The sequence below is a fragment of the Aotus nancymaae genome, unplaced genomic scaffold (assembly GCF_030222135.1).
Source record: "Aotus nancymaae isolate 86718 unplaced genomic scaffold, 86718_ANA_hifiasm-v0.15.2.pri h1tg000012l, whole genome shotgun sequence".
Lineage (NCBI taxonomy): Eukaryota > Metazoa > Chordata > Mammalia > Primates > Aotidae > Aotus > Aotus nancymaae.
In genome coordinates, this window is record NW_026988423.1 from 12,194,152 (window position 1) to 12,221,880 (window position 27,729).

Sequence of the window (27,729 nt, forward strand, 5' to 3'; positions counted from 1 at the left end):
AGCAAAATATTAAATTCAAGAATGGCCTTAGGAACCTATGTACTTGCAGTTGGTGTCAGAAGTAAAGGTGGTGTTGAGGACTCCCCAACATCATGTTTGGCTGGATGGTCAGGGACTTAAAACACAATTAGAGAACTGATGACAAGGAGGTCTGGGGAAAAGGTATGCAAACAGATAGAGACTGCAAGGATACTCATGTCTCACATGACAGCATTGATGCCACTAGCTACGCCTACCATTGTCTCAAAGCTTGTGAACAGCCATGCACCGATAAAAGTTACACATGAGCTCACCATCGTGAGCTTCTACTCCCCAAAGCCAACTGGGCTACAACCACTGATGAATACCCAGTCTGCCAAAAACAGAGACCAATAATGAGCCCCTGATATGATAAATCTCCCTAGAGGGATAAGGCAGCCACCTGGCCATCAAGGTGAATACAACAGACCGCTTCCATCATGGAAGGAATAGTGCTTTCTTCTTACTGGAATAGATACTTACTTTGGATACGGCTTTGCTTTCCTGGCATGCCATGCTTCTGCCAAAACCCCCATGATTCTGAAGTAGTTGGCTGCACAGAACAGTGGACTGTCCTTCTGAAGATGTAATTACAAGTACCAGCTAGGTGCGCACTCTTTGTAGAGCTGGGCTATGTCTTCCAGGACATAGTATATGCTCTAAGTCAGCATCCAAACAATGATGATCCAAAACTAGGATCCGCAGGTCTGGGAATCTTAGGGAAAAATAGGAGTGACTATTACCCTTTGTGATAAACTAGCAAAATTTTTGCTTCCCATTCCTGTTACTTTAAATTCTACTGGTCTAGAGGTTTTGGTACCAAAAGGAGAAATACAGGGCCAGGCACAGCGGTTTGTCTGTAATCCCAGCACTTTGGAAGGCCAAGGCAGGAGGTGGGAAGATTCCTTGAGCCCAGAAATTCAAGACCAGCCTGGACAACATGACAAAACCCCATCTCTATTAAAAAATAAAAATAAAAAATAAAAGGAAAAATGCTTCCACCATGGGACACAACAATGACTCTGACTCACTGAACTTGAAGCTGGGATTGCTACCTGGCTGCTTTGACTCCTCACTCCATTGAATGAAAAGGCATTGTATTGGCTGGAGCAACTGATCCTAACTATCAAGGGCAAATTGGATTGGACTACACAACAGAGGTAAGAGGAAATATGTCTGGAATGTAGGGGATCCTTGAGGGCGCCTCTTAGTATTCTCCTGTTGCATGCATATCGATTGTATAGTAATGAAGTCAGGGCATTTAGAGTATCCATCACTCAAATAATGTACATTGCACCCATTAAATAATTTTTTCATCATCTGCCCTCTTCCCACCCTCTCACTCTTCTGAGTTTCTGTTTTCTATTATTCCATACTCTACATCCATATGTATAAATTACTTAGCTCTCAAAAGTGAGAACATCTGATAATTTGTCTTTCTGGGCCTGACTTGTTTCACTTAAGATAATGGTTTCGAGATTCATTCATGTTGCAGCAAAAAAACATGATTTCATTCTTTCTTATGGCTAAATAGCATTCCATTGTGTATACACCACATTTTCTTTATCCAGTCATCTACTGATAGACATAGGTTGATTCCATTATCTTCGTTCTTGTGAACACTGCTGCGACAGACATACAAGTGCAAGTATTTTTTTATATAATGATTTCTTTCCCTTTGAGTAGATACATAGTAATGGGATTGCTGAATCAAATGGTAGTTCTACTTTTAGTTCTTTGAGAAATCTCCATACCGTTTTCCATAAAGGTTGTACCAATTTTTACTTTCTCCCCAGCAGTGCATAAGAGGTCCTTTATCTCCACATCCTCACAAGCATCTGGTCTTTAAAAAAATTTTAATAATAGCCATTCTGAATGATAATATCTCCTTGTGGTTTTAATGTCCATTTTTCAGATGATTAGTGATGTTGAACATTTTTTCATTTACCTGTTGGCCATTCGCACATCCTCTTTAGAAAGATATTTATTCATATCCTTTGCCCACTTTTTAGTGTGACTATTTGTTGTTACTGCTGAACTGAGTTCCTTGTATATTATTGGATATTAGACCCTTGACAAATGCATATTTTGCAAATCTTTTCTCCAACTGTGGAGGTTGTCGGTTCACTCTGTTTATTGTATCTTTTGCTGCATAGCAGCTTTTTAGTTTAATTAACTCCCATTTGTCTTTGTTTTTAATGCTCGTGTTTTTGAGGTCTTAGTAATGAATTATTTGTCTAGATCAATGTCCAGAAGAGTTTTTCCTAGGTTTTCTTCTAGGATTTTTATAGATTCAAGTCTTACATTTAAGTCTTTAATCCATCTTAAGTTGATTTTTGTTTATGTAGAGAGAGATGGGCCCAGTTCCATACTTCTGCATAGGGCAAACCAATTTTCCCAGCACCATTTACTGAAAAGGGTATCCCTACCCTGGTATATGTTCTGGTCAACTCTGTCAAAGGCCAGTTGATTGTAAATATGTAGCTATATTTCTGTATTTTCTATTCTGTCCCATTGATCTGTATGTCTATTTTTTATGTCAGTACCATGCTGTTTTGAATACTATAGCCTTTGCAGTATAATTTGAAGTCAGATAATGTGATGCCTGCAGCTCTGGGTCTTTTTGTTTGTTTTTGCTTAGGATTGCTTTGGCTATTAAGGCTCTTTTTTGGCTTCATATGAATTTTAAGATTGTTTATTCTAATTCTGTGAAAAATGATGTTGGTATGTTAATAGAGGTTACAATCAATCTGTAGATTACTCTGGCCAGTATGGCAATTTTAGTTTTATTAAGTCTTCTGATCCATGAGCATGGGATGTTTTTCCATTTATTTGTGTCATCTACAATTTCTTTCACAGGTGCTTTACAGTTTTCCTTGTAGAGATCTTTCACCTCCTTAGTTAAATATACTCCTAGGTATTATTTTTTGTAAATGGGATTACCCTCTTGATTTCATTCTCAGCTACATTGTTACTGGTGTATAGAAATGCTACTGATTTTTGTATATTGATTTTGCATCCTGAAACTTTATTGAATTTTTTTAACAAATGAAAATGCAAATACAGCACATCTAAACCTGTGAGATAGAGCAAAAGCAATGCTAAGAGAGAATTTTATAGCATTAAATGTCTACATCAACAAAGTAGAAAAAATAACAAATGAATAACCTAATGTCACACCTCAAGGAACTAGAAAAGCAAGATGAAATCAACCCAAAATTAGCAAAAGAAAAGCTAGATCAAGGCAGAACTAAATTGAGATGCCCCCAAAAAATACAACAGATCAATGATATCAAAAGCTGTCTCTTTGAAAAGGTAAACAAAATTGATAAACTGCTAGCTAAACTACCCAAGAGATAAGAACCGAATAAACAAAATCAGAAATGTAAAAGCAGACATTACAACTGATATCACAGAAATACAAAAGAGCATCAGAGACTATGATGATCAACTATATGCTCACAAACTAGAAAACTAGACGAAATGGATAAATTCCTGGAAACATAAAACCTCCCAAGACTCAACCACTGGCCTTTCTTCCCTTTCCAACAACTTTTTCAAATCAGAATTTAATTATTTAAGCATGCAAAAGATTCTTCTATTTTGAAAATTTGTCTGGCATACATATCCACTTGCCATCACAATAACTACTAAACTTCATGAATAAATCAGATATAGAAGAGAATGATACAAAGATATCATGATTTTATTAAACAGTAACTGACAACTGATAATGAGTGAGGTGCCAAATTATAATTGATACTCAGAATACAACCTTTGTTATTTTAAACTGGCAGAATATGTTTTTCTAATTAGCAAAATTTTCCAAATAGCTAAGAGTTTACCATTTAAATATAAAAATATTTCTTTTGTAGTCATTTTCAAAGGAAATATTCCCAAAGTGTTATAAGCTTTCCTGCCTTTTAGAATATAATAAATGAAACTTTAATCTTTTCCTGATAATACACAATAATTACTGTGATAATAATGTGTCATAATTCAGGAATGGTGCTTTAGAATGCAAAGCGCATTCAAAATCAGAAATGTAAAAGCAGACATTACAACTGGTATCAAAGAAATATAAAAGAGCATCAGAGACTATGATGATCAACTACACACTCACAAACTGGAAAACCTAGAGATAACGGATAACTTTCTGGAAACATACAACCTCCCAGGATTGAACCATTGGCCTTTCTTCCATTTCCAGCAACTCCTCCAAATCAGAATTTAGGTTGGCCAGAATGTAACGCCAGTTGTTCTATGCTAACTATATCAGCAAGAGTTATATGGCTTTTTAGTTATCCATTTTTCTCTTCATTATTTGTGCTCCCTATAAAGTCTGTTGTCAGTTCTTACTGTCATAAGCTCCTTGTGGTAGTCTGTTTCTTCACTTATAATTTGATGGTTTTATCATATTTCTTTTCTAAAACTGGATAACCAATATATTAGAATTATTTATAACATAAAAGTAGAGCTTCAGAGGCACCCTCTCTAGGTAATCAATAAATATTTGTTACATTTGGAGCAAAAATAGAAAAGCTAGCCTACAATCCATAAACATTTGACTAGCATCAAGAGAAGAAACACAAAATGCCACATTTTTTAAACCATAATGACAAACCACAGAAAAAAAGACACATATGCTTGTCTTATTCTCTGGCCCACAGTGACATCCTAGCTAGAAGCAACTTTTTGAATCCTGCAGCTTCTACTACCAATTCTCATTTGTATATTGCATTATTATGATATCAAAATATTCACAATAATTTATTACTGGAGGAAAGTAAGGACACAGATTCTATATATTTTCAAAATTAATTTAAGATTTAAAACCCAACCAAAGAAAATGATTCCAACAAGAAATTATTTTTCAAAGTGGAACTAGAGCCAACTGCCAACTTGATAAAGACACAGAAGAGCAAATAATGATGTATTAAGACAACAAGACAACATAATTAAAACTGTGGTGTTAGTCTTCACTTTATATATTTATACTATTTGAAATGTAATATTACCTGGCTCTTTTACAAATAATTAAAACTAACTTTCAAATGTTTTTTTTTTTTTTTTTTTTTTAAGAGACAGGATCTCAGCCTGTAGCCAGGCTGGAGTACAGTGGTGCAATTGTAATATTAGCTTTTTGATACAGTTAGAAATATATCCACGTTTCAATTATTCACATAAGTACCAAATAAGCATCCAACAAAGTCAACAGTCCTTTGATACTCAGCCTACTAATGATTAAATAACTATTAAGTTCAGGGAAAATCTCAAGTAAAATATATCCTACTATAGGAACTCTCAGGTGACATACTGTATTTCTAAAAGTTGTTCTTCTATAAAATCATGCACCACTGCAATGCTAAAAAGTCAGCAGCTAAATAGATATGCTCAATAAATCATGCTAACTAACCAAGCCTGTTTAAGAAAGAGGGGAGGGGAGTAAGACAAGACACACCAATGGAATTTCATTAAATCACATTAAAATCTTGTGAGTGATCACGACATCAGAATCAAATTCTTTCACTTCCTTGAGTCCCTTAAGCTGATTTCTTACTTGCCTTCAGTGTCCCTCACAAAACATTTGAGAATTAAAACTAACATATTAGAGAGATAAGTTTATGGCACAAGAATGAGTCATCCTTTCCTAAGAGATTGTTTATTGAAGGAAAAAAAAACATCAGCATGGCGTTGGAAAAAGAGAATAAATCACTGAGGTTGAGCCACAGAATTAAGATAATCTCTTCTTAAACACTGAAAATGGAAGTGGATATTTCAGATGCCATACATAAACAGCATGAGATCTGACTTGTCAGCAACCAAAATCTAGGATGGTTTTTAATTCTATACTACTCTCTTACCATCTAAGTAAATAAAAATAAACTTTAATGTTAGCTTTGACAAACAGGTGGCAATGTTTTTCATTAGAATATGTGTATGTCCAAAAGAACTGGGAGCATTATAAGTAATTTCTGTCATCCTTGTCTTGTAACAGAGATAATTTAACATTAAACTACTGAGAGACATAAGTACTTTTCTTCATTTTACTCTGTATAATTCAGTAACTTTAAGAAAACTATTTAACAAAAACTATTCTTTTTTGAGAAAATTAGTATTTCATGATTTTAAGATTTCTATTTTCTATCTTTAATGTTATTATTGGGTCATGCATATTATGCCAAGATGTATAAAAATCCTAATTCCTGCCTGAACTCCTTGTTAGAAAAGAGATAATGATAGGAAGTAGAAGCAGGACTCAAGACTATTCTCCAATATGACATTGGCTTATGTGTAATTTTATATATTCAATATTTAAAGTAAGACATGAATTACAGACTAATTTTTTTAAAGGTGCTATTAAAACATTGCTACTTTTATTCAGGCAAGCTAGTAATATACTCAAGCCATTTGTTAAGCATCTGAGCTTCTAGTTATACACTAAAATATACTAAAAGAATATCACTATTTTTGAAATTTAAAAACGTCTATATTCAATTCTTGATTCTGTGCACTAAAAATTAATCATACGTTCCAGGAAACCTACCCCAGGATCTGACTGTCCCTAAAACCACAGTTCTAGATGATAAAAACTGAAAATGACGATTTCTCCACAGCTCAGTGTTGTCATCACTTTGAAATTTTTAAAAAGTGGAGAAGGCTGACAAAAAGGAAAACAAAAGTAAGAGATGAAAGATGGTACCCCCACCCCACATCCAAGACATCATTTTATTCATCATCGTTTTTTTGTGCTTGTTTTTTAAATATTATTGTTGCAAAATCAAAACCACAGACATCAGTGGCAACAACAGACTGTATCTAAATTTTCTAAGCAATGTTATATAATAGTGAAAACGAGCTTTCTGGAATTCCATGCAATTGACTTCAAGTCTCAAATATGAGATTCCAGAAAACAAATATTTATTGACTGCTATTATGTGTTAATGACTATACTAGATAGGATATATTGGTGAGCCAATGGCATGAACCTTACAGAACAGTGGAAAAAAACACTAACTAAAGGATTACTCAAAGAACTCAAGTTAGAGCTGTGATGGCAATTTGAGATGCTAGCAGAGGGACTAAATAACTCTTCCCTGAAAGAGTTACTATAAAGATGAGATTTGTATGAATCTTCTGTTTAATCAACTAGATAAAAGGGGATAAAAGATGGCAAAATAAAAAAATACTAGAAACAGTATATGCAGTCTGTGGCAGGAGAAAGTACATTCATTTGACAAACTGAATGCAAGTCACCATGGAGGGAGCAGAAGCAGCAAAACAAAAGGGTATGATTCAAGATGAGGCTAAAGAGGTAGTGGCCAGGCCATTTGAGGTCTTGTTAGGCTACATTAAAAAATGTGGTGGTTAGCTTAACAGCAAAAGAATACATTCAAGATGTTTTAACCTAGGGACTAAAGGAGAATATGCACATTTTGAACAAAAAATTATTCTGGTTTCAGGGAGATAGAGATAAGAAAGAAGTGGAAGTTAAGAAGGAATGCTAGAAAACTAGTTAGAAGGCTATTTCCTAGACCAGATAAGAAACAATAATAGCAAGGATAGTGTGGCAACAGGAACAAAGAGGAGACTGACAAAATTGGTGACAGATTGGATGTGGAGAACAAAGGAGAAATCATTCTCCCTCATCTGATGACTGGAACCTTTCTAATCTAGGTTAGATAGTAGTACTACACAATGATATAGGAAATACTGAAAACAAGCCAGATTCTTAAAGAGATACGTGATCATGGGCAAGCTACTGAATATCTCTGAGCATCAGTTTCTATTAAATGGGGTTATAATACCACTGCTAAGAGATAATTATAAGTATTACAGTATGTAAATGGTCTGGCACCTAGCAAGTACTCAAAAACTTGTAGTTATTACTATCTTCTCCCAGATTCTCAAAAGACTGTGTTCACAAATGAGGCAATTTTGCTTCCTGCCTCTTATTCGGGACATCTGGCAATGTCTGGAGACATTTTTGGCTGTTACAACTTAGGGTGAGAGGGGTTGCTACTGGTATTTACTGGCTAGAGGCCAGAGATGCTACTAAACCTTCTACAGTTCACAGACAGTCCTTCCACAACAAAGACTTAGCCAGCCCAAAATAGCAATAGTACCAAGGTTATGAAGCCATGTTCCAGAGGGTTTCTGATTCTGATAACCGCACATGAAAAGTGCTTTTGTATCCATTAATGACAACAACCATCCACATGAGTTAGGGAGTTAAACTGATTTATTACTGATACCCTGTTCAGTCAGTTTCCAAATTCAAGCCTGGTAACAGAAGTAGTTACCACAAGTAAATTCATAACCTAAATTTTAAACATACAAATATATTTATGTCTTCTAACCATGAAAGCTAATTTATTTTTTCATTTTGATGTCTGCGTAAAGAAAAACTTGAATTGCTACAAATTAACTGTCATTTTATTAAGAATCAGACACTCAGATCCTTGAATAAAAATTCTATGAAAACTGGAGGCTTCTTTAGTGTCATTATGTGGAAAAAAATGGTTTGTAATGAAGCTGTTTAATTAGTACTTCATTATTACACAAGGATTACCAACAATGAAAAACAGACTGCAGTCAAATTCTTACAAAACCATTTCAAGTTTTATGTCAGTGTTTATTAAATCAAAATTTTAATCAAAACTGTGAAACTATCCTTCAAGCTCCAAGCTCTTAAATTTATTGGAAATAGATGAATTTGTTGATTAAATATAAACTTCATATCATTTTGGACTCTATGGATAGTGAAGCTATTGAACCACTAGGCTCAACTGCCAACAATTTAAACTTTGATTAAAATCTGAGAGTGTCCAACAGACTTCATAAAATCTCACCAGGGTCAAGAACTAGGACCTGACCACACTGATTAGGTTGTTAATCTCTTGAAATTTGATATTAATATTATAATTTACTGAGAATAAAAACAGTAGATGATTTCAACTATATATTATTAGAGAAACATGTAATATGTATTTTAAAGATTACTTCCAGGGGAAAACATATTAAGCCTTAAGTGATACAAACATAGAAAAAAAAATCAGTAAAAATACAAACATTTTATTACTCAATAAAATCATCTTGTTTTCTTATAATTTAAGAAAAAATCCTAATTATTAGAGTCTTTTTTTCTCTCCATTATCACTCCTTTCTTGTACCTTTCATTTTTCATCCCCTCCAGCCCATGTTTAATGCTCTATCAGTACAAAAAGGATAAAATTACTACCCATAGTACTAACAAAATTAATGAGGAAAGATGTATATAGATCTCCTGAAGATGTGCCTGGTTTATGTTGCCAAGGTAACACTGACGTTCTTAAATTTTAAATGGAAGAGTTTATATTTAAAGAATGTTGGAGTCAACAGAACGTATTTTAAGAAAGAGCAAAGCATACACAGCTTATTATTCCCAAATACCAATAAATGATACAGGGAAATTGAACAAAGACAATTAAATTTAGGCAACAGTCAACAACTATCCATTAACATGAGTCATTTGAATGACAGTACTGCTTACTGTGGACTGAAAAGTAAAGCTGAAGCTTCTGGTGCTGGCTTTTGCAACTCATTAGCTATGGGGACTAGGACAGTTACTTAGCCTAGCATAAGTCATTTAATTCTCTGAAAGTCTCACTTTCCTCAGCTGTAAAATATAAAAGGTTAAACAAGATTAGTAAGGTCCATTTCCAAATCTAAAATTCTTTCGTTCTATGATTTCAAAGGAAGAAATTTCTTTATCAAAAACAAGTTACTATATACCTATTATGCTCTAGAACAACGTAGTGAAGATACTGGCATATCTATGGTAAGAAAATTAGACCAACGTATACTTCTGTGGTATTATGATATGCACTGGTTTTCAACCACAGTTCCTGATTCATAACTCCCGTAGCTATTGTTACAGTCTTGTATTATAATGTTGGGTATCTTACCCGTCAGAGGCAGGCCTCAGGAAAGTCTCTCTCCTGCCCTCCTTTCACACGCCCTAAGGCAGGACTCTAATCTTTTCTATTGTGGGTCTTAAGACCATCCCCAGAGAGAGTCACACCTTACCCTTACGCACTGGGGGAAGGAATACTGAAGTCACGAAGCCTTCATAAAAACCAAAGAGGCCTGGATTTAGTGTCTCTTGATATCTGAATACATGGAGGTTCCTGGAGGGTGGCAGTCCCAGGGATGGCAAACAAGTTCTGCGCTCATTCCCCTACCTCACCCTACATGTCTTTTTGCCTATATCCTTTGTGATAACCTTTATAATAAACCAGTAAAGGTAATTTAAGTGTTTCCCTGAATTCTGTGAGCTGTTCCAGAAAATGAATCAAACCTGATGAGGGGGTCATGTGAACCCCAACTTGAAGCTGGTTGGTCAGAAGTTCAGGAAGCCTGGACTTGTGAGTAGTACCAGTCTAGGCATCTGGGGGACAGACTTGGGAACTGAGCCCCCAACTTGTGGAATCAGACACTATCTCCAGGTAGACAAGTGTCAGAACTGAATTGTGAGGACATCTTGCTGGTGTTCAAGGCTTGGTGTGTGGAGAAAAAAACCCACACATTTGTTCACAGAAGGCTTCTGTGCTGATGACTGTGATGTAAGAGTAGAGGAAAAACACAGTTTAAAGGAGAGTTTTTCTCTACACATCTTTTTCAGGATATTTCTTATTCCCCCTTTTTCATTAATTATGTAGTACATATTTGAAAACACTGAAAAATACAGAAAGGATAAAAAACCAAGAATAATTTCCTCATACAAATGCAATTAAGTTCATATTTGTCATGAAATCTCTTTCTTGATTTGGTTATAAGAAAGAAATGCTACTAAAGATTTAATAGTAAAATACAACTGGAAAGAACATAAATATAACCTGAATTTTGGAACTGCAAGGAAAAAATGGGCAGTAAAAATTAAATAAACAAATATAAGGTACTAATTAAAAAGTGAAATACACATCAACAGCAAAAGGCAGTAGGGCAGACCTAAATACTGAGCACAGGCAGGATCAGACTTCTGTCCAACATGAAACCTTTCCTGTGTCCCCAGTTTAAATTAGGACACCCGGGTATTACTTCCAAAAGACTTTTCACTTGTCTGTCAGAGTACTTTGTACATCCAAATTGACTGAACTATTTTCATAGTTATTTACTTAGTGCGTCCTTTTCCCCACTAGCCTCATAAGCGCCATAAAGTCAAGGATCATTTACTCTTCATGTGCCAGTATGTCCCCAGTAGACCTTATACATTGAATGAGTTCAATTAATATGTGTGGACTAAATAAATAAGCAGAGTATTGTTTTATAAATTTGTATCAACTAATCCTGACTATTCCCAAGGCCTAAGGTCCATTTTCAGAGGAACTACTAAGTAAGAACAGTACGGATTGAATATCACTTATCCAAAATGCTTGGAACCAGAAGTGTTTCAGATTTTAAATTGTTTGGATTTTTAAATGTTTACATACACATTCCATCTTGGGGATGGGACCTAAATCTAACCTTGAAATTCATTTATGATTCATATATACCTAATACATATAGCCTGAAGGTAATTTTATACAATGTTTTAAATAATACATGCAACAAAGTTTGTGTATCCTGAACCATCAAAAAGCAAATGTGTTACTATCTTAGTGTCCAAAAAGTTTTGAATTTTAATGCATTTCAGATTTCTAATTTTTGGATAAGGTATGTTCAACATGTACCCAAATTCAAATACATTTGCCTTGAAGATTATATATCCTAGTCCAGGGATTGAAAAACTACAACTACCAGGCCAAATCAGGCCATTCACAAGTTTCTGTAAATAAAGTTTTGTTGGAATATAGTCAAATCCATTCATTTACATACCATGTATGGTTGCTTTTGTGCTACAATAGCAGTGCTAGTAATTGCAAGAAAAAGCTAAAAATATTTACTATCTGGTCCTTTACAAGAAAAGCTTGCCAACCTCTGTCTTAAACTAATGATTTTAAACTAATAATAAAAATAAACATAGGATAATGAACTTTTTGGGTCATTCATGAAAATATTTGACATAACTAACCTATATACCAACAGTATTACTATCTAAAAATTCAATAACTTAGATACTTTGGTTCATAAACTTTTACGAGTGAAGAGATTAAGCACAGTATTCATGGAAATGGCCAACACTTCAAATACTTTCTTTTTTATAAGCTTTTAGTAATGCTTCCAATTGTTAGCACAGCTGATTTTAATTATTAAACACACAAAACAAATTGCTATTCTGCTGTAATTATTAGGCAGGATGAACTAAAAACCACAATGCGAAATCAGCATTTCCATAGCAACCTGTACTTCCATTAGCCCCACTGCACATAGGTAGGAACTGGCATTACTTTGTATATTGAGAAAAATCACCTCCATTAAATAATACAAGAAAAAAACAACAACAATTTGCTTGGATAAAAATAACACACTTGTCAAGATATTAACACTGCTACAAATTCAATAATATATAAATATTAGTCAATAAAAACTTTTTTTAAAAGTCTGGATTGAATGTGTATCAGCTGCACATTCAATAGTTTATCTAATTTGTAGGTTTATTAATGCTAACAGTTCTGGTTGATTTCTGCTGAAATTTTTGGGTAATAGCTAAATCATATAAAAACCAAAACAACAAGCATATATTTATAAATAATGTAAAAAATGAATGAAAAGTGAGGAATAAACATTTAATGAGTACCTATTGTCTATCCTAGTAAGACCTCTCATAAATCGATTTTAATAGGAAGGGATTTATATAACTGTTTAATTCAAAACGTCATTTTATAAAATTGGGACACTATTTTCTAAGTCAGAACTTTCTATTTCAGCTAACAGAGACTGGAAACAGAAATGTTAACGGTCAAATATCACTGGTAAATTTTTACAGTATTCTAGCTTCTATAATGTTCTAGCTTAGTGAAGCCAATTATATTCTCTTCATTAATCATTTCTTCAATCCCATTGCTTTAAATACCATTAATGCTAACACATCCAAATCTATATGGGAAAGCCAGCATCTACTCAGAACTCTGGGGCAGTCAGCCCACATTACCATGTGACTAGGCATTTCATAATTCACATGTCCACAACAGCATTCTTGATTCCCCCCAGCCCCCAAATGTGTCCCTCCTGCAATTTTTCCCATTTCAATATATGGCACCAGCAATGCCCCATATCCTGACACTTTTCACCAGTTTTACCATCATAATCCATCTATGACTCTATCTGAACTAATATAATATTCTCCTCCTAAGTGATCTCCTGCTTCCACTTCTGCCTCTCTCCAATGCCTTCTCAAAAGAGCAGCCAGAAAAATGCTGTCAAAATATAATTCAAATCATAACACAGCCTTGAAACAACAACAAAAAAAACACCCTTCAAATGGTTTCCCATCATTAAAACAAATGTTAAAGTTCTCCATTTGTTTGAGGTAGGCCTGTAAGACCCTACCTCAGCAGTCCCCAACCTTTTTGGCACCGAGGACCAGTTTCATGGAAGACAATTTTTCCACAGACAGGGTGGCAGGGGCAGTGGTGCGGGTAGGTGCTTTCAGGATGAAACTGTTCCACCTCAGATCAACAGGCATTAGTTAGATTCTCATAAGGGGGTGTGCAACCTAGATGCCTCACATGTGTACTTCACAATAGGGTTCGTGCTCTTATGAGAATCTAATGTTGCCGCTGATCTGACAGGAGGTGGAGCTCAGACAGTAATGCTTTGCTGGCTCACTCTGCTCCCCTTTTGTTGTGCGGCCCAGTTCCTAACAGGCCACAGACCAGTACCCAACCATGGCCCGGGGACTGGGGCCCCCTGACCTAAGTAATCTGACTCCTGTCTCCTATCTCATCTCTACTTGTCTTTCTCTTCCTCCTTCTACTACTAATCACATTTGTCTTTCTGCTGTCTTTTGATGTTCTTCAAGCTTGTCTCTGCTTCAGATCCTTTGCTGTTTCTTCTACTTGAAATAATCTTCCCTCAGATATTTACATGGACCTCTTCCTCACTTTTTTCAGTCTGATGAAACATCACCTATACAGAAAGGCTTTCCCTCAACACGCTGTTGAAAATATCATCTCAGCTCCTTCTACTTTGCTTGATTTTCTACAAAACCGTTTTCAATTTTGTAACATTACATGGTTTATATTATATATTTGCTCACTGTCTTTTTCATCCACTAGAAATATAAGCTCCTGAGGGCACAAACTTTGACCTAATTGCTTCTCTGTATCTCAACTAAAATGGAATCTGGCACAAAATAAGTGTTCAATGACAACTGCCGAATTGATAAATAGCTATTGCAATTTTTAAGAAGGATTTTTCTCTTGTGCATAAACTTGAATGGTTTATAAGATTACTAAAACTATTTAATTCCGACTCCATATACAGTGGTACCACTTCTGAAAAGAAAACTAATAAAAATATGTCTTCCTTCTTTCCGCATTAAAATTCCAGACCCTAGAAAACTTCTGGCATTTTTTCCAAAATAAATAGAGGTAAATTATCTTAATAGGCTAAATGTAAGATTCTGAGTAACTCTTGGTGATAGGTACAAAAGCCATTTCCATTTAAATTCAATTTTATTTTATTGCCCTCTTCCCCAGCACACACATATACACAGAGATACCTTGGTTACTTTATTTTAGTTTTCATTAAGTTTAGTTTTTTTACTGGGTAACATACTCACATAATTATGTTAATATTAAAAGTTAAAAAATACATGATTGTAAGTCTGACAAGGTATACAGTTAAAGGTCTCCCTATCCCATGCCTGTATCTCAGTGACTCAGTTCAAACTTCCACTACCAAAAAGTAACCATTGGTATTACAGAGTGGAAGCTGGCCATTTTTTTTTCTGTAAAGAGCCATACAGTAAATATTTGCAGCTTTATAGACTATCCACTGGCTGTCACGACTACTCAATTCAGCCATTATAGAGTGAAGGCAGCCTTAGATAATATGTAAACGCATGTATATAGTTGTAGTTCAATAAAACTTTATTTGCAAATATAGGCAGTAGGCTGAATTTTTCTCATGGGGGTCACAGTTTTCCAAAACTTGTTACAGAACAGTTTAAATACAATGTCTATTTTATAAAAAATGTTAATGGTAGTGTTTGAAAGAGACTTCAGTGGAAGAGACTGCCATAAAGAATGCTATTTGAAACAAAAATTCATAATACCCATAATGATGTGTTACAATAAATTATATTTTCATATAGATTTAGGACTATTCCCAAATGCCTCTCCATAATTCATAATATATTAATCCGAATATTTTCTTCAGCCTCTTCATGGGACAATTATGAAGAACTGGAAGAACATTAAGACAAGGCAGACTGGTCACCTAATGAACAGCGCACTGCCAATCATTAACTCTGGCTTAAAATTTTCTCTTAAAGGGTAGATTAAATATGTAATTAAAATCTCCACAGAATGCATTAAAGAAATAAACCATAGTCTATATTTAAAAACAAAATTTCAAATGTCTGTTTCTCAACCAGATCAATTCCAAAATGCATGTTTCTAATAAGTCGTACAAAGGATTTAATTTAATAAAATGAACCAAGGTTAGAAAGAACCAAATCTCTCCAAAAAGCAGAATGCTGTTACACTGAATAACCTGATTCTCAAAATTCAAAGGTAACCTAGGAATATATCTTACCTTAGAGGCCATTCTCATGAAGAGCTTGTTTTGATTTTCTGCTGTTCCCATCTTTTCATTTTTGACTAAATCATTTAGGCTTAGATTATCATCATCGTGAAAGTATCTGACCCTTTCTTTTTCCTCATGGGTTGAAACCTATGACAAAATGAACATTATGAATTTAATGAAAACACAAGTCTCTGAGGTATTTCTTAATGGATTACATAAAAATCTGATGTTAAATGTAAAAATTCCACTATATATCACAACCTTTCCTTCCAGTTTATCCCTAATCTATCAGCTTCCATGTGAAAGAACTTCCATTAGAATTACATTCCCTACTTCTGCCTCTTTCCTCTCCTCTTCCCCAGGGATGGAAGCATGATATTATCTGATTTCTGAGTTTTGATAAAAGAGCAAAACTGCTCTATCCCTTCTTCTCTCTCTCTTTTCTGCTCTTCTTCTCCTTATGGTTAAAATTCCTTACCACTGTGGTGGGAAGACTGAAGTTAACCAGACATTGAGTAAGTATATCAGAAACAGAGGTGAATTATTAGCAAATCCACTGCTATGAACTTAATGATTATGTTGCCCCAAAATTCACAGGTTGAAATCTTAATATGAAGGTATTAAGAGGCATGGTTTTTGGGAGGTAACTGAGTTCTGAGCAGGAAGTCCTCAGAAATGAGATTACTACCTGTGATGGTTAATACTGAGTGTCAACTTGATTGGACAAGGTATTGTTCCTGGGTATGTCTGTGAGGGTATTGCCAAAGGAGATTAACATTTGAATTAGTGGACTGGAAGAGGCAGACCCATCCTCAGTGTGGGTGGGTACCATCTAATCAGCTTCCAGTGCAGCTAGAAGTTGAAAGGACTTGACTAACTGAGTCTTCCAGCCTTCATCTTTCTCCCACGCTGGCTGCTTCCTGCCCTTAAACATCAGACTTCAACTTCTTCAGCTTTTGGACTCTTAGACTTACACCAGTGGTTTTCCAGGGACTTTTGGGCCTTCAGCCACAGACTGAAGGCTGCACTGTCAGCTTCCCTACTTTTGAGATTTTGGGACTTGGACTGGATTCCTTGCTCCTCAGTTTGTAGATGGCCTATTGTGGGACTTTACCTTGATATCATGTGAGTCAATCCTCCTTAATAACCTCTGCTTCATATATACATCTATTCTCTTAGTTCTGTCTCTCTAGGGAACCTTGATTGATACAGTACCTCTATTAAAAGACATGACAGTTTGTTCTCTCCCTCTTCTCTCTGCCATGTGAGGATACAAGAAAACTATCATCTACAAACCAGTAAGCATGCCTTCATCAGACAATGAATCTGCCAGCACCCTAATCTTAGACTTCTCAGACTCTGGAACCGTCAGAAATAAATTTCTATTGTTTAAGCCACCCAGTCTATGTTATAGTAGCCCAAACTAAGACACCTAATTCTAATTATTAAACCCTTGATCTGTAAACAGCTTTTATCAAAGCAAAGCTGAGATTCTGGTCTCCATCTAATTCAGTCCCAGATGTTCCTTTCGGTTGGTTCCATACACCCAGGTGTGGAATAGAAAAATACTATTTATTTCCTCCCAAATTAAATCTTTGCAATGCTGCTCTCACATTCCCTTATCCAAATAAAACCCTGTCTTTAACCTCTTTGAGATCTTTGGAACAGGGGTGCAACTACATTTCCCAACATTACTATTCTTGTCTTTACAACTTAAACCTCATATCCCATTACTTCAATCAACCCCTGGCTCCACACACTTAATTTCTGGCCCTCTTGTCTTTTCATTACACTCAAAGAGCAAGCTCTAATCCTGAATGAAAGTGTCTACCTTCTTTACTCCTATACCTAGATTGCTCAGTAGCATGCAACTCAAAAAGGACCCTCGATGCCTTCCGACAATGCATTTATGGATCCCTAGTCAGTTCCATCATTTCATATAATTCAAACCTTTACTATTCTCTCCTGTACCTCTCCAAGCACCAAATTCCTCCCATTACATTAGAATACATATCTATGCCACTTCTGTTTGTTGAATTAATTAATTAGAACCTCTAGCAACACAGGCACTCAAAAGGCAAAAAATAAACATTTGACAGAAATATTCTGAATGAATAGTTCTTTTGTATATGTAATTACCACTTGTCTGATCTTCCAAATTTAAAATAAAAAACCTAACTTGGGAAAGCTGACTATGTTGTTTTTGCCATCTCAAGGGCCTCAAGGTAGTGGTAAAAACTAATTGCTAGAGTTGGAAAATGGAACAGAAAATTAGGTTTATAAAGGATCATGGCACCTACATTAATAAGCCATTACTGTGTATGGATACCCCATTCACCAGGTCTCAAGTTAGCTGTCTAACACTAGTAACAGCTCTGGTTTTCCCTACATTTTCCCTGAGAGCTATAGCAAGTATGCCGAAAGCAGCTGAAAACAACATCAAAGAAATGTACGCTAAAATTAAAATTCTCTTAAACATTCAACATTAACAACTATTTGAAAAAATATAGCTGGATTAGTTTCCATTCTGTAAAAGGCAAAGAGATATAACTAAGAATAAAAGTAATAACATCATTTACTACCTTCCAATATTGGCATTTGAAAGCTACATTTCAGAAAATATTTTGTAGTCTGATACAAAGAAAGCCCCAAGGGGAAGAAAGAATTCTGAATTAATAAACAAAGACATATGTTAAACATACCATCTGTCTCTTTCTTCTTCCTCCTTGTGATTCCAGAGATTTTCCTGGTGTGTTCACAGGCCATACTCTACCAGACTGATCTGTTCGGACAAGGATTACTTCTTGCTGATCTTCATTCTATAAAAAGATTGAGATAACTATTGAAATTATTGTGAAGAAAGTTCAATGTGTTTATTTAATAACAAAAAAAGCATTAAAATGATTTAAGTTTTCCATAATAATGTAGATTGCCTTAAATCTCTTGAATTTTCATTATTCTCTATACTGTAAAATGACCATAATCATTTTACAGTGGGAAAAGGGTGAAAAATATCCAATGTTTATTTTAGTTTTTTTTGTGTTTTTTTTTTTTTGAGACGGAGTTTCGCTCGTTACCCAGGCTGGAGTGCAATGGCGCGATCTCAGCTCACCATAACCTCTGCCTCCTGGGTTCAGGCAATTCTCCTGCCTCAGCCTCCTGAGTAGCTGGGATTACAGGCACGCATCACCATGTCCAGCTAATTTTCTGTATTTTTAGTAGAGATGGGGTTTCACCATGTTGACCAGGATGGTCTCAATCTCTTGACCTCGTGATCCACCCGCCTCGGCCTCCCAATTAGTATTTTTTAAAAAGCAATCAAGAAAAGAAAATTTCAAATAAAGTTTTCATCTAGACAATATTAAAAGATGACGATGTATCAACAGTACATGTGGCATTGTATGAGAATGCTCATCACTTATGCAGCAGATGTAATGTTTAACATCTTTTTAAATTTAAAAGATCCTATTAAAAGTTGATTATAAGAAATAAAGCAATGCCAGACAAACTTGCTAAATTAGCAAATACAATAATACTACACGTAACTTCTATTCTTCCTATTAACAGCCTTCAAATGCCTTTCAGTTTTCTGACTCTTCAGAAGTAATTATATTCCACATACTTTCAAGCCATAATATTTTTCCTACAAACTTTTGGCCAAGTATAAGCCTAGCACAGTACAAAGTAAAAGTAAACTTTATTCTATGATGGAAATGGAAGGTTATTGGAAGGATTCTAATAATCAATAAAGAATATTAGGGAATGACAAAGGAAAATAAATTATTATATCGAAAAGACACCTGCACTCAAATGTTTATCACAGCACTATTCACAACAGCAAAGTCATGGAATCAACCGAAGTGTTCACTAATGGATGACTGAATAGAGAAAATGTGCTGTATGTGCCCTGGAATACTACACAACCATAAAAAGGGAAACATTTTTCACAGCAGCATGGATAGAACTAGAGGCAATTACCCTAAGTGAAATAACTAAGAAAAGCAAATACCGCATGTTCTTACTTAAAAGTGAGAACTAAACAATGGGTACACATGGACCTAAAGAGAACAGACACTACAGTCTCCAAAAGCGAGGAGGATGGAAAGGGCGTAAGGATTGAAAAAATTACCTACTGGGGATAACGTTCACTATTCAGGTGATGCGTAAAACAAAAGCCCAAACCTCAGCATTACATAATATATCCCTGTAACAAACCTGCATATGCAAACCCTAAATCTGTTTTCAAAAATTAAAAACAAAAATTTAATTATGAATATATATAAATAAATATAAATAAATATAATAATTTAATGATTTAAATAATTAATATTATTTTTGTTTTTAATTTTTAAAAACAGATTTAGGTTTTTAATTTATATATATTTATAATTATATATATTTATAATTAAATTAAAATATTAAATTATTAAAATTCATTAAAAATCCATTTGACATAAGACCAAGCAAATTATTCATACTTCAGTTTTCTTCTCAATCAGAATCAAATGTAGAAAAAAATCAATCCCAATTCCATTTAATAGATGTTAATTCCCCAGCTGAAATGGAAGAAAAATATACATATCTATTCTTGATCTTACATTCAAACACAATACTAAATTGATACCAAAGATTATGATTACTTTTCTTCCTCAATACATAAATGAACACTGATTAATGAAGTGCCATCTTTTAAAAGATCTTTTTACTAGCTCCCTTACCAGATAGTAGAGATAGGCAACACATTATAATCTGGTTTCTAACTTTACCATACTGATAAAGCTGGTCTCCCTAAGGACTTTCAAATTACTAAGTCCAATACATAATTAATAAATTATCATCCTCTCTGATTTGAAAGCATTTGGTTCTGTTTATTACATTTTCTAGCCTGAAATTCTTATTCCAGTTTTAAACACTCTACTCTCTCCTGGTTCTGCCTTTACCTCTCTGACCCAATTCATTCATTTATTCATTCATCCATTTACTCATTCATTCATCAAATATTTCTGAAATGTCTGTTTTATCTTAGGAGTAAAAAGAACTATAGCCCCTGCCTTCTATAGGCTTATGGCCTAGTGGGGAAACTACTCCCCACATGAATCATTAATATAAACAAAGTCACCTTCACTTTCTCCTCCATTTCCAGCTACCCTTCAAATGCTGATGATTCCAGGGTTCCTTGGTTTCCACCCTTCTGCCTGAAACCTAATCAATGCCCATATCCCCCAAAAAATTCACTGTGTTAAACACAAATATAATCATGCTATTCTTCGCCTAAAAATCTTCAGGAGCCATTTTTCACCTAGAAGATCAATATCACTCCAAGTACGGCCCACAGACCATTACGAGTCCAAGAATTACTAGCTGTTAAATATTTGTTACTAATCCATGATAAGCTAAGTACGGAAGCCGAGTGTTTATAAACATTTACAGCAATTGTATAGAATTAATATGGTTTGGCTCCACGTTCCCACCCAAGTCTCATCTTGTAGCTCCCATAATTTCCACATGTTGTGGGAGGGACCTGGTGGGAGATGACTGAATCATGGGACAAATCTTTCCTGTGCTGTTCTCGTGATAATGAACAGGTCTCACAAGATCTGATAGTTTTAAAAATGGGAATTTCTCTGCACAAGCTGTCTCCTTCCCTGCTGCCATCCACATAAGATGTGACTTGCTCCTCCTTGCCTTCCACCATGATTGTGAGGCCTACCCAGCCATGTGGAACTGTAAGTGCAATTAAACCTCTTTCTTTCGTAAACTACCTAGTCTCGGGTAAGTCTTTTACAGCAGCGTGAAAACAGACTAATACAAGAATCATTTTATGTGGGCTCAGTCTAAATAAAAACTTGGGACTTTATTTCACGTATCTTTATTTCATCTTTCTGTGATTAATTTTTACTGTATTTTATAAAACTATTAATCCATCACGGTCTGTAAAATTTTAAAATATATATAAACAACCCCGATCCTACACCACAGTCTAAATAGTACTATGAAATAAAGGTAAAGCATTTTCACACAGTATACAAAGCCTTCAAATTTGGGCCCTAGACTTTTCTAGCTCCTTGTAATTTTTGTAAATGTACTATAAATTTTATTTCCTCTGCATGCAACAATTATCCCTTCTTGCTCAACTAGGAAATTAAGAATTTAGTCACAGTCAATGTTCTGTTCCCAATAATTTTAGGCATATGTATGTTGTTAGACTGTAATCATTTCAGTAACTATTTGTCTATTTATATTTTATCAGTCTTTGCAGGACAAAGACTAAGCTATATACTACTTGGTATCTCTAGGACCTGTCACAGTGTAAAACAATAATGGGGATTCAATAAATGCTTGATAAACATCATTAACAAACTGGTGCCTCAGAGAGATTAATTGTACTTGCAAAACTAACCCACTTTCCCTTTAGTCAGCTCTTTCTTTCCTTTGCTGACTTCCTGTTCCTTAGGACTGCCAATACAGAAGATCCCATGTTGCTCCATTTTGGGTACCTGAGACAGAATGCATTCTAACCATCTACATGGCTTTAAAATATAAGACAGAAATGAGAAGTTCACTCTACACAGAAAATATGCAAAAACATTTTCATCATCCATGTAAGTTTGTAATATATCTCAAAAGAAAGCAGAAATACTTCTTCATATAACTAAAAAGCATTTACGAAATCTTTCCATTTTCATAAGAATGCCAAATGCTCCAGGTTTTTAAATTATCCCCAACAATTACAATTTGCTCTGGAGGAAATTGTTTTATATTTTAAAAACATCAAAACTGACAATTTATTAAAGCATTTTATACAGACACTTTAATTAACAAAACCCAAAATGCTCTGGAACCATTTACTTATTAATTCATAAAAGAGCTTTCTGACTGACAAAAATCATAGATTCTTATTTTAAAAGAAGAAAGAAGAAAACAAAACACTTTATATAAAGCCACAAAATCAATTTGTTAACATAACCAGCATAAACCTTCCCTATTGGTATCTACAATATTTGTGAGATAATAAATAATTTTCTCCCACAAATGCATATCATTTTTATAGGAATAAAAACTTGAGGATTCAGGAGATTGTGGCAGACACAAGGCAGGAGTAGACTGTAGCTCTAGAGAGACCAGCATGCAGAGGCTTGCACTGTGAATTTTAGCTTTAGATCAACTGCAAGAACAAACCAACAATCCAGAGAGGACCCATAGACCCTCTGAAGGAGCAGACTGCTCCTGCAAGACCTGGGAGCACCCCAAATACTGTGAGTGTCCCAACTGTGGAAGTGGGAACACACTTCCTCCCAAACACATACCCCCACTGGAGAAGCTGAAGGTCTGTTTGCAGGAGAGGTTTCTGACTTTACCTGGAACTGAGTCAAGTTAGAGAGCCAAGTGAAATACAGAGGTACAGGAAGCAGCAGAAAGGCCCTGGGAGCTCACTGGGTCCCCAAACAGCCCATTCCTGCCTGGCACCACAGGGACCCATCAGGAGGGTGGTCAGAGAAGTCAGTGGTAAAACTCCACAGGGAAAAGAAATTACCTAACTGAACTTTATAAACAGTTTGAACAGGGTGAGAACCCTCTTGGCCAGAACTCGGAGGAATACATGAATCCGGTGTACACACTTCACAGGTAGGAGAAGAACTAAAGCCATTTTCTCTTGCAACTAGAAGGCAGATATCCTCTGGCAAGTTTTCAAGTCCAATTTGCCCTCAGCCTGGAAACAGACATGGCACTGTTGGTGGGCAGTGAGAGTGTGACTGGCCCTTCAGTTTGCGTGTGAGCTGGGTGAGGCCCGTGATGCCGGCTTTCCCCCACTTCCCTGACAACCTGCATGACTCAGCAGAGGCAGCCATTATCCTCCCAAGTAACACAACTCCAGTGACCTGGGAATCTCAGCAGCCCCAGCAAGGCCCGCCCATGGAGAGTCTGAGCTCAGACATGCTTAGTCCTGTCCCGACCTGATGGTCCTTCCCTATCTACCCTGGTGGTGGAAGACAAAGGGTATATAATCTTGGGAATTCTAGAAGCACATCCACCACCAGTCCCTCTCCACACTACTATAGCTCATGGTCTCTGGAAAGTGCCACCTCCTGGCAGGAGTCCAACCAGCACAAATATAGAGCACGAAACCACCAAAGCTAAGGACCCTCACAGAGTCCACTTCACCCTCCGCCACATCCACCAGAACAGGCACTGGTATCCACAGCTGAGAGACCCACAGATGGTTCACATCACAGGACTATGTGCAGACAATATCCAGTATCAGCCTGAAGCCAAGTAGACTTGCTGGGTGGCTAGACCCAGAAGAAAGACACCAAACACTGCAGTTTGGCTCACAGAAAGCCACATCCATAGGAAAAGGGGAAGAGTACTACATCAAAGGAACACTCTATGAGATAAAAGAATCTACACAACAGTCTTCAGCCCTAGACCTTCCCTCCGACACAGCCTACCCAAATGAGAAGGAACCAGAAAACCAACCCTGGTAATATGACAAAATGAGGCTCTTCAACGCCCCCCAAAAACCACACTAGTTCACTAGCAATGGATCCAAACCAAATAGAAATCCCTGATTTCTAAACTCCTAAAAAAGAATTCAGGAGGTTAGTTATTAAGCTAATCAGGGAGGAATCAGAGAAAGGCGAAGTCCAATGCATAAAAATACAAAAAATGATACAAGAGGTGAAGGGAGAAGTATTCAAAGAAATAGATAGCATCAAGCAAAAATACAAGAAGTACAAGGAATACCTGGGAAATTCATTGCAAAAAGATGTGTGCCTAGGCACACTGTCATCAGGTTATCCAAAGTTAAGAAGAAGGAAAGAATCTTAAAAGTTGGGAGACAGAAGCGCCAGGTTACCTATGAAGGAAAACCCATCAGATTAACAGCCGATTTCTCAGCAGAAACCCTACAACCTAAAAGGGAATGGGGACTTATCTTCAGCCTCCTCAAACAAAACAACTTTCAGCCAAGAATTTTGTAACCAGAAAAACTAAGCATGACACATGAAGGAAAGATACAGTCGTTTTCAGACAAATGCTGAGAATTTGCCATTACCAAACCACCACTATAAGAACTGCTAAATGGAGCTCTAAATCTTGAAACAAATCTTTTACATCAAAACACAACCTCTTTAAAGCATAAATCACCCAGGACCTATAAAACAAAAATACAAGTTAAAAAACAAATTTCTGTTCCTTAGGCCTGCCAATAGAGATTACAGTAAGTTTTGCCACTTTGGGTAACCAAGACAGAAACACTGAGGAACTCCGAAATAATGAGTAAGTTCCCAATTTGCCATCACATTAATGCAGAATATGAGGTTTAAGAATCTGTATCAAGCCGAGGCAGGCAGATCACGAGGTCAAGAGATCGAGACCATCCTGGCCAACACGGTGAAACCCTGTCTCTACTAAAAATACAAAAATCAGCCGGGCATGGCGGCACGTGCCTGTAGTCCCTCGGGAGGCTGAAGCGGAAGAATCGGTTGAGCCCGGGAGGTGGAGGTTGCAGTAAGCCAAGAATGTGCCACTGCACTCCAGCCTGGCAACAGAGCAAGACTCCTTCTCAAAAGAAAAGAAAAAAAAATCTGTACCAGTGTCAACAACTATGGCCCACAGGCCAACTCCATTCTTGTGCTTGTTTTCAGTCAGCCCACAAGCTATGGATGGTCTTTACATTATTAAATGATTTGGGGGAATCAAAACAATAGTATTTCATGACAAATTAAAATTCTATACAATTCTAATTTTAGCATCCATAATTAAGGTTTTATTGGAACCCAACCAGGCTCATTCACTGATTTATCATCTATGGCTGCCTTCATGATACAACAGGTGAATAGCTGTAGCACAGATAGGCTAGCACACAAAATCTAAAATATTTACTATGTGATCTCTAAACAAAGTCTGCCAATCTTGGTTCTATATTACTATTAAGCTGATAAAACTAATTCAAAATCATTTTGTAGATTTTTTTTTTACTACATAATAACAAGCAAGATTAAAACTTGCAATTGCTTAATAATAATACACAAGATCCATGTTCGTAACAACAAGAGTAAGAGAATGGGACCTGGTACTCTTATTCTGTTAAAATCCATTCCATGCCATGATGGAGTAACAAAAAACAGGATAACCAGCTGCTGTTTAAAAAAACTAGACAACAGGACAAATACATGAAACAACCATTTTTAGACATTGACTTCTAGAGGAGTGTGATCCCTAAAAGAAGAGAAACAAATGAGATAAACCCTACAATGGCTACAGTTTTCCACCAAGAGGCAGTTTATAGACTACAGTACAGGAAAAGGAATCTAATCAGACCTCAGCTTCCTGGCTGACTGAATTGGGATGTATTTTAACAAGCTGTTAGAAGTAAGAGAAAACCTAACAAAGAATATTAAGCAAACCAAAAGAAAAACAAAAAGAAAGAAAAAAAAATAATGCAAATTAAGAACAAATTTTATTTATTTACATAAAAGAAAGGCAACTATAAAATACTATTTGGCATAACAGTATCTATTTGCAGGATCAAGAGATAATTTTAAAATATAGAAGTAAAGCAACAGAAACAACTAAGAACCAAAGTGGCTTCCACCAGGATTGGAATAAGGTCTGGAAAGGGCTCACAACATTGTTATTATTTGGTATAGCCCTTTTAGCACTACTTGTATGTAATACATTGATTAAAAAGAAAAGAAAAAAGCATACGCTGCTTTGATTCAAAGCTGGTATTAAAAAGTTTAAATGTTTGAAAGCCTTTTCTAGCATTGGAAAATAAAGTAAAACTCTTCCACTAAATCAGATTTTTTTATCAGTGGTCCAGAAACTTCCAGAGTTCATGACGGTAGTCTACAAGTTTGTTATCAATGAATGCCATACAGCATGTTTCAACTTTTATCTTTTAAAATTTCCATAATAATCAATTATTACTATTCTCAGTATTTTCATGACTTTTGAATAATTTCTACTTTATCTCTAATTACGTCCACAAATTGCTCACTACACACAAGTACCTGGCCAAGGCAGTGGGTGGACTGAACACTAAGCTACATTCTGATAAGTGAGATGTATGTCCTAGCTTAAGGCTACTTTTTAATTTGTACAAAAGCATTCACAGGACTGCATCTGCCCAAAGAAGACATCTTTTTCTAACTCCATGAAGGCATCATACAGGCTCAATGCACCCCTTTTAAAGATGCTTTTGCGTGCGCCTGTGATCCCAGCTACTCAGGAGGCCGAGGCAGGAGAATCACTCAAATCCAAGAGGCAGAGGTTGCAGTGAGCCCAGATTGCACCACTGCACTCCAGCATGGGCAACAGAGCAAGACTCTGCTTGAAAAAAAAGAAAAAAAAAAAAGCTTTTAAATTCTCAATTCTGTCCATAGTGTCCCCTTTTTAAAATTCTTAATATACTGCTGTGTTTTCCGTTTTTTTTTTTTTTTTTTTTTAGACTGGCCTTCTTAGAGGCTACCTATTAACTTTGTTCAAATAATAAATTCTAGGGTTCTTTTAAAGTATTTCTATTTATTTTTGGTTTTCTATTTTAGTACTTTCAGTTTTTAATCTATCCTTTGTATATCGTATCTACTCTTTGCTATATTCTCTCATCTCTTTTTTGTTACTACTGGCTAATGCCACAGACACTACTACTAATTATTAATAAATAATAGCTACATTAATTATAACTTAATTTTCTGTTAAAGAATGACACACAAATTATTTACTATTCTTGAGTAAACAGGAACATAATAAATACTATAAGATTTTTCTATGATTCACTGTGCTGTATCAAGTGTTTTTCTTTTCTTTCCTTTTTTTCAGTATTGTGGAATTTCACTCAACTAATTTTATTTTCTTTTCTTCATGAATCTTCATTAACAACTGTCTACCATAATTATTCTAATGAGAACCTCTTTGGTACCTGCGTACTTATGCACTATGTAATTGAAAACTCTATTTTCAGTTTTCCTAAAAGCACATTAAATTTTATTTCTATCTTCAACAATTGGTTATGCATTCAACAATATGGTTAATTTA

The 27,729-nt window shown here is 35.6% G+C and overlaps 1 protein-coding gene across 2 annotated transcripts in view; it reads right to left on the bottom strand.

Annotated features, from left to right (window-relative positions):
- The window catches only part of CWF19L2 (CWF19 like cell cycle control factor 2), a 137,071-nt gene that overhangs the window by 31,054 nt on the left and 78,288 nt on the right, over nucleotides 1–27,729 (bottom strand). For both annotated transcript variants that reach the window (XM_012474458.3, XM_012474457.3), the window contains 2 exons: nucleotides 18,393–18,509; nucleotides 15,700–15,837 (listed from right to left, as the gene is read on the bottom strand). In XM_012474458.3, coding sequence (XP_012329881.2) covers nucleotides 15,700–15,837; nucleotides 18,393–18,509 — 255 coding nt within the window. The remainder of the gene's footprint in view (nucleotides 1–15,699; nucleotides 15,838–18,392; nucleotides 18,510–27,729) is intronic.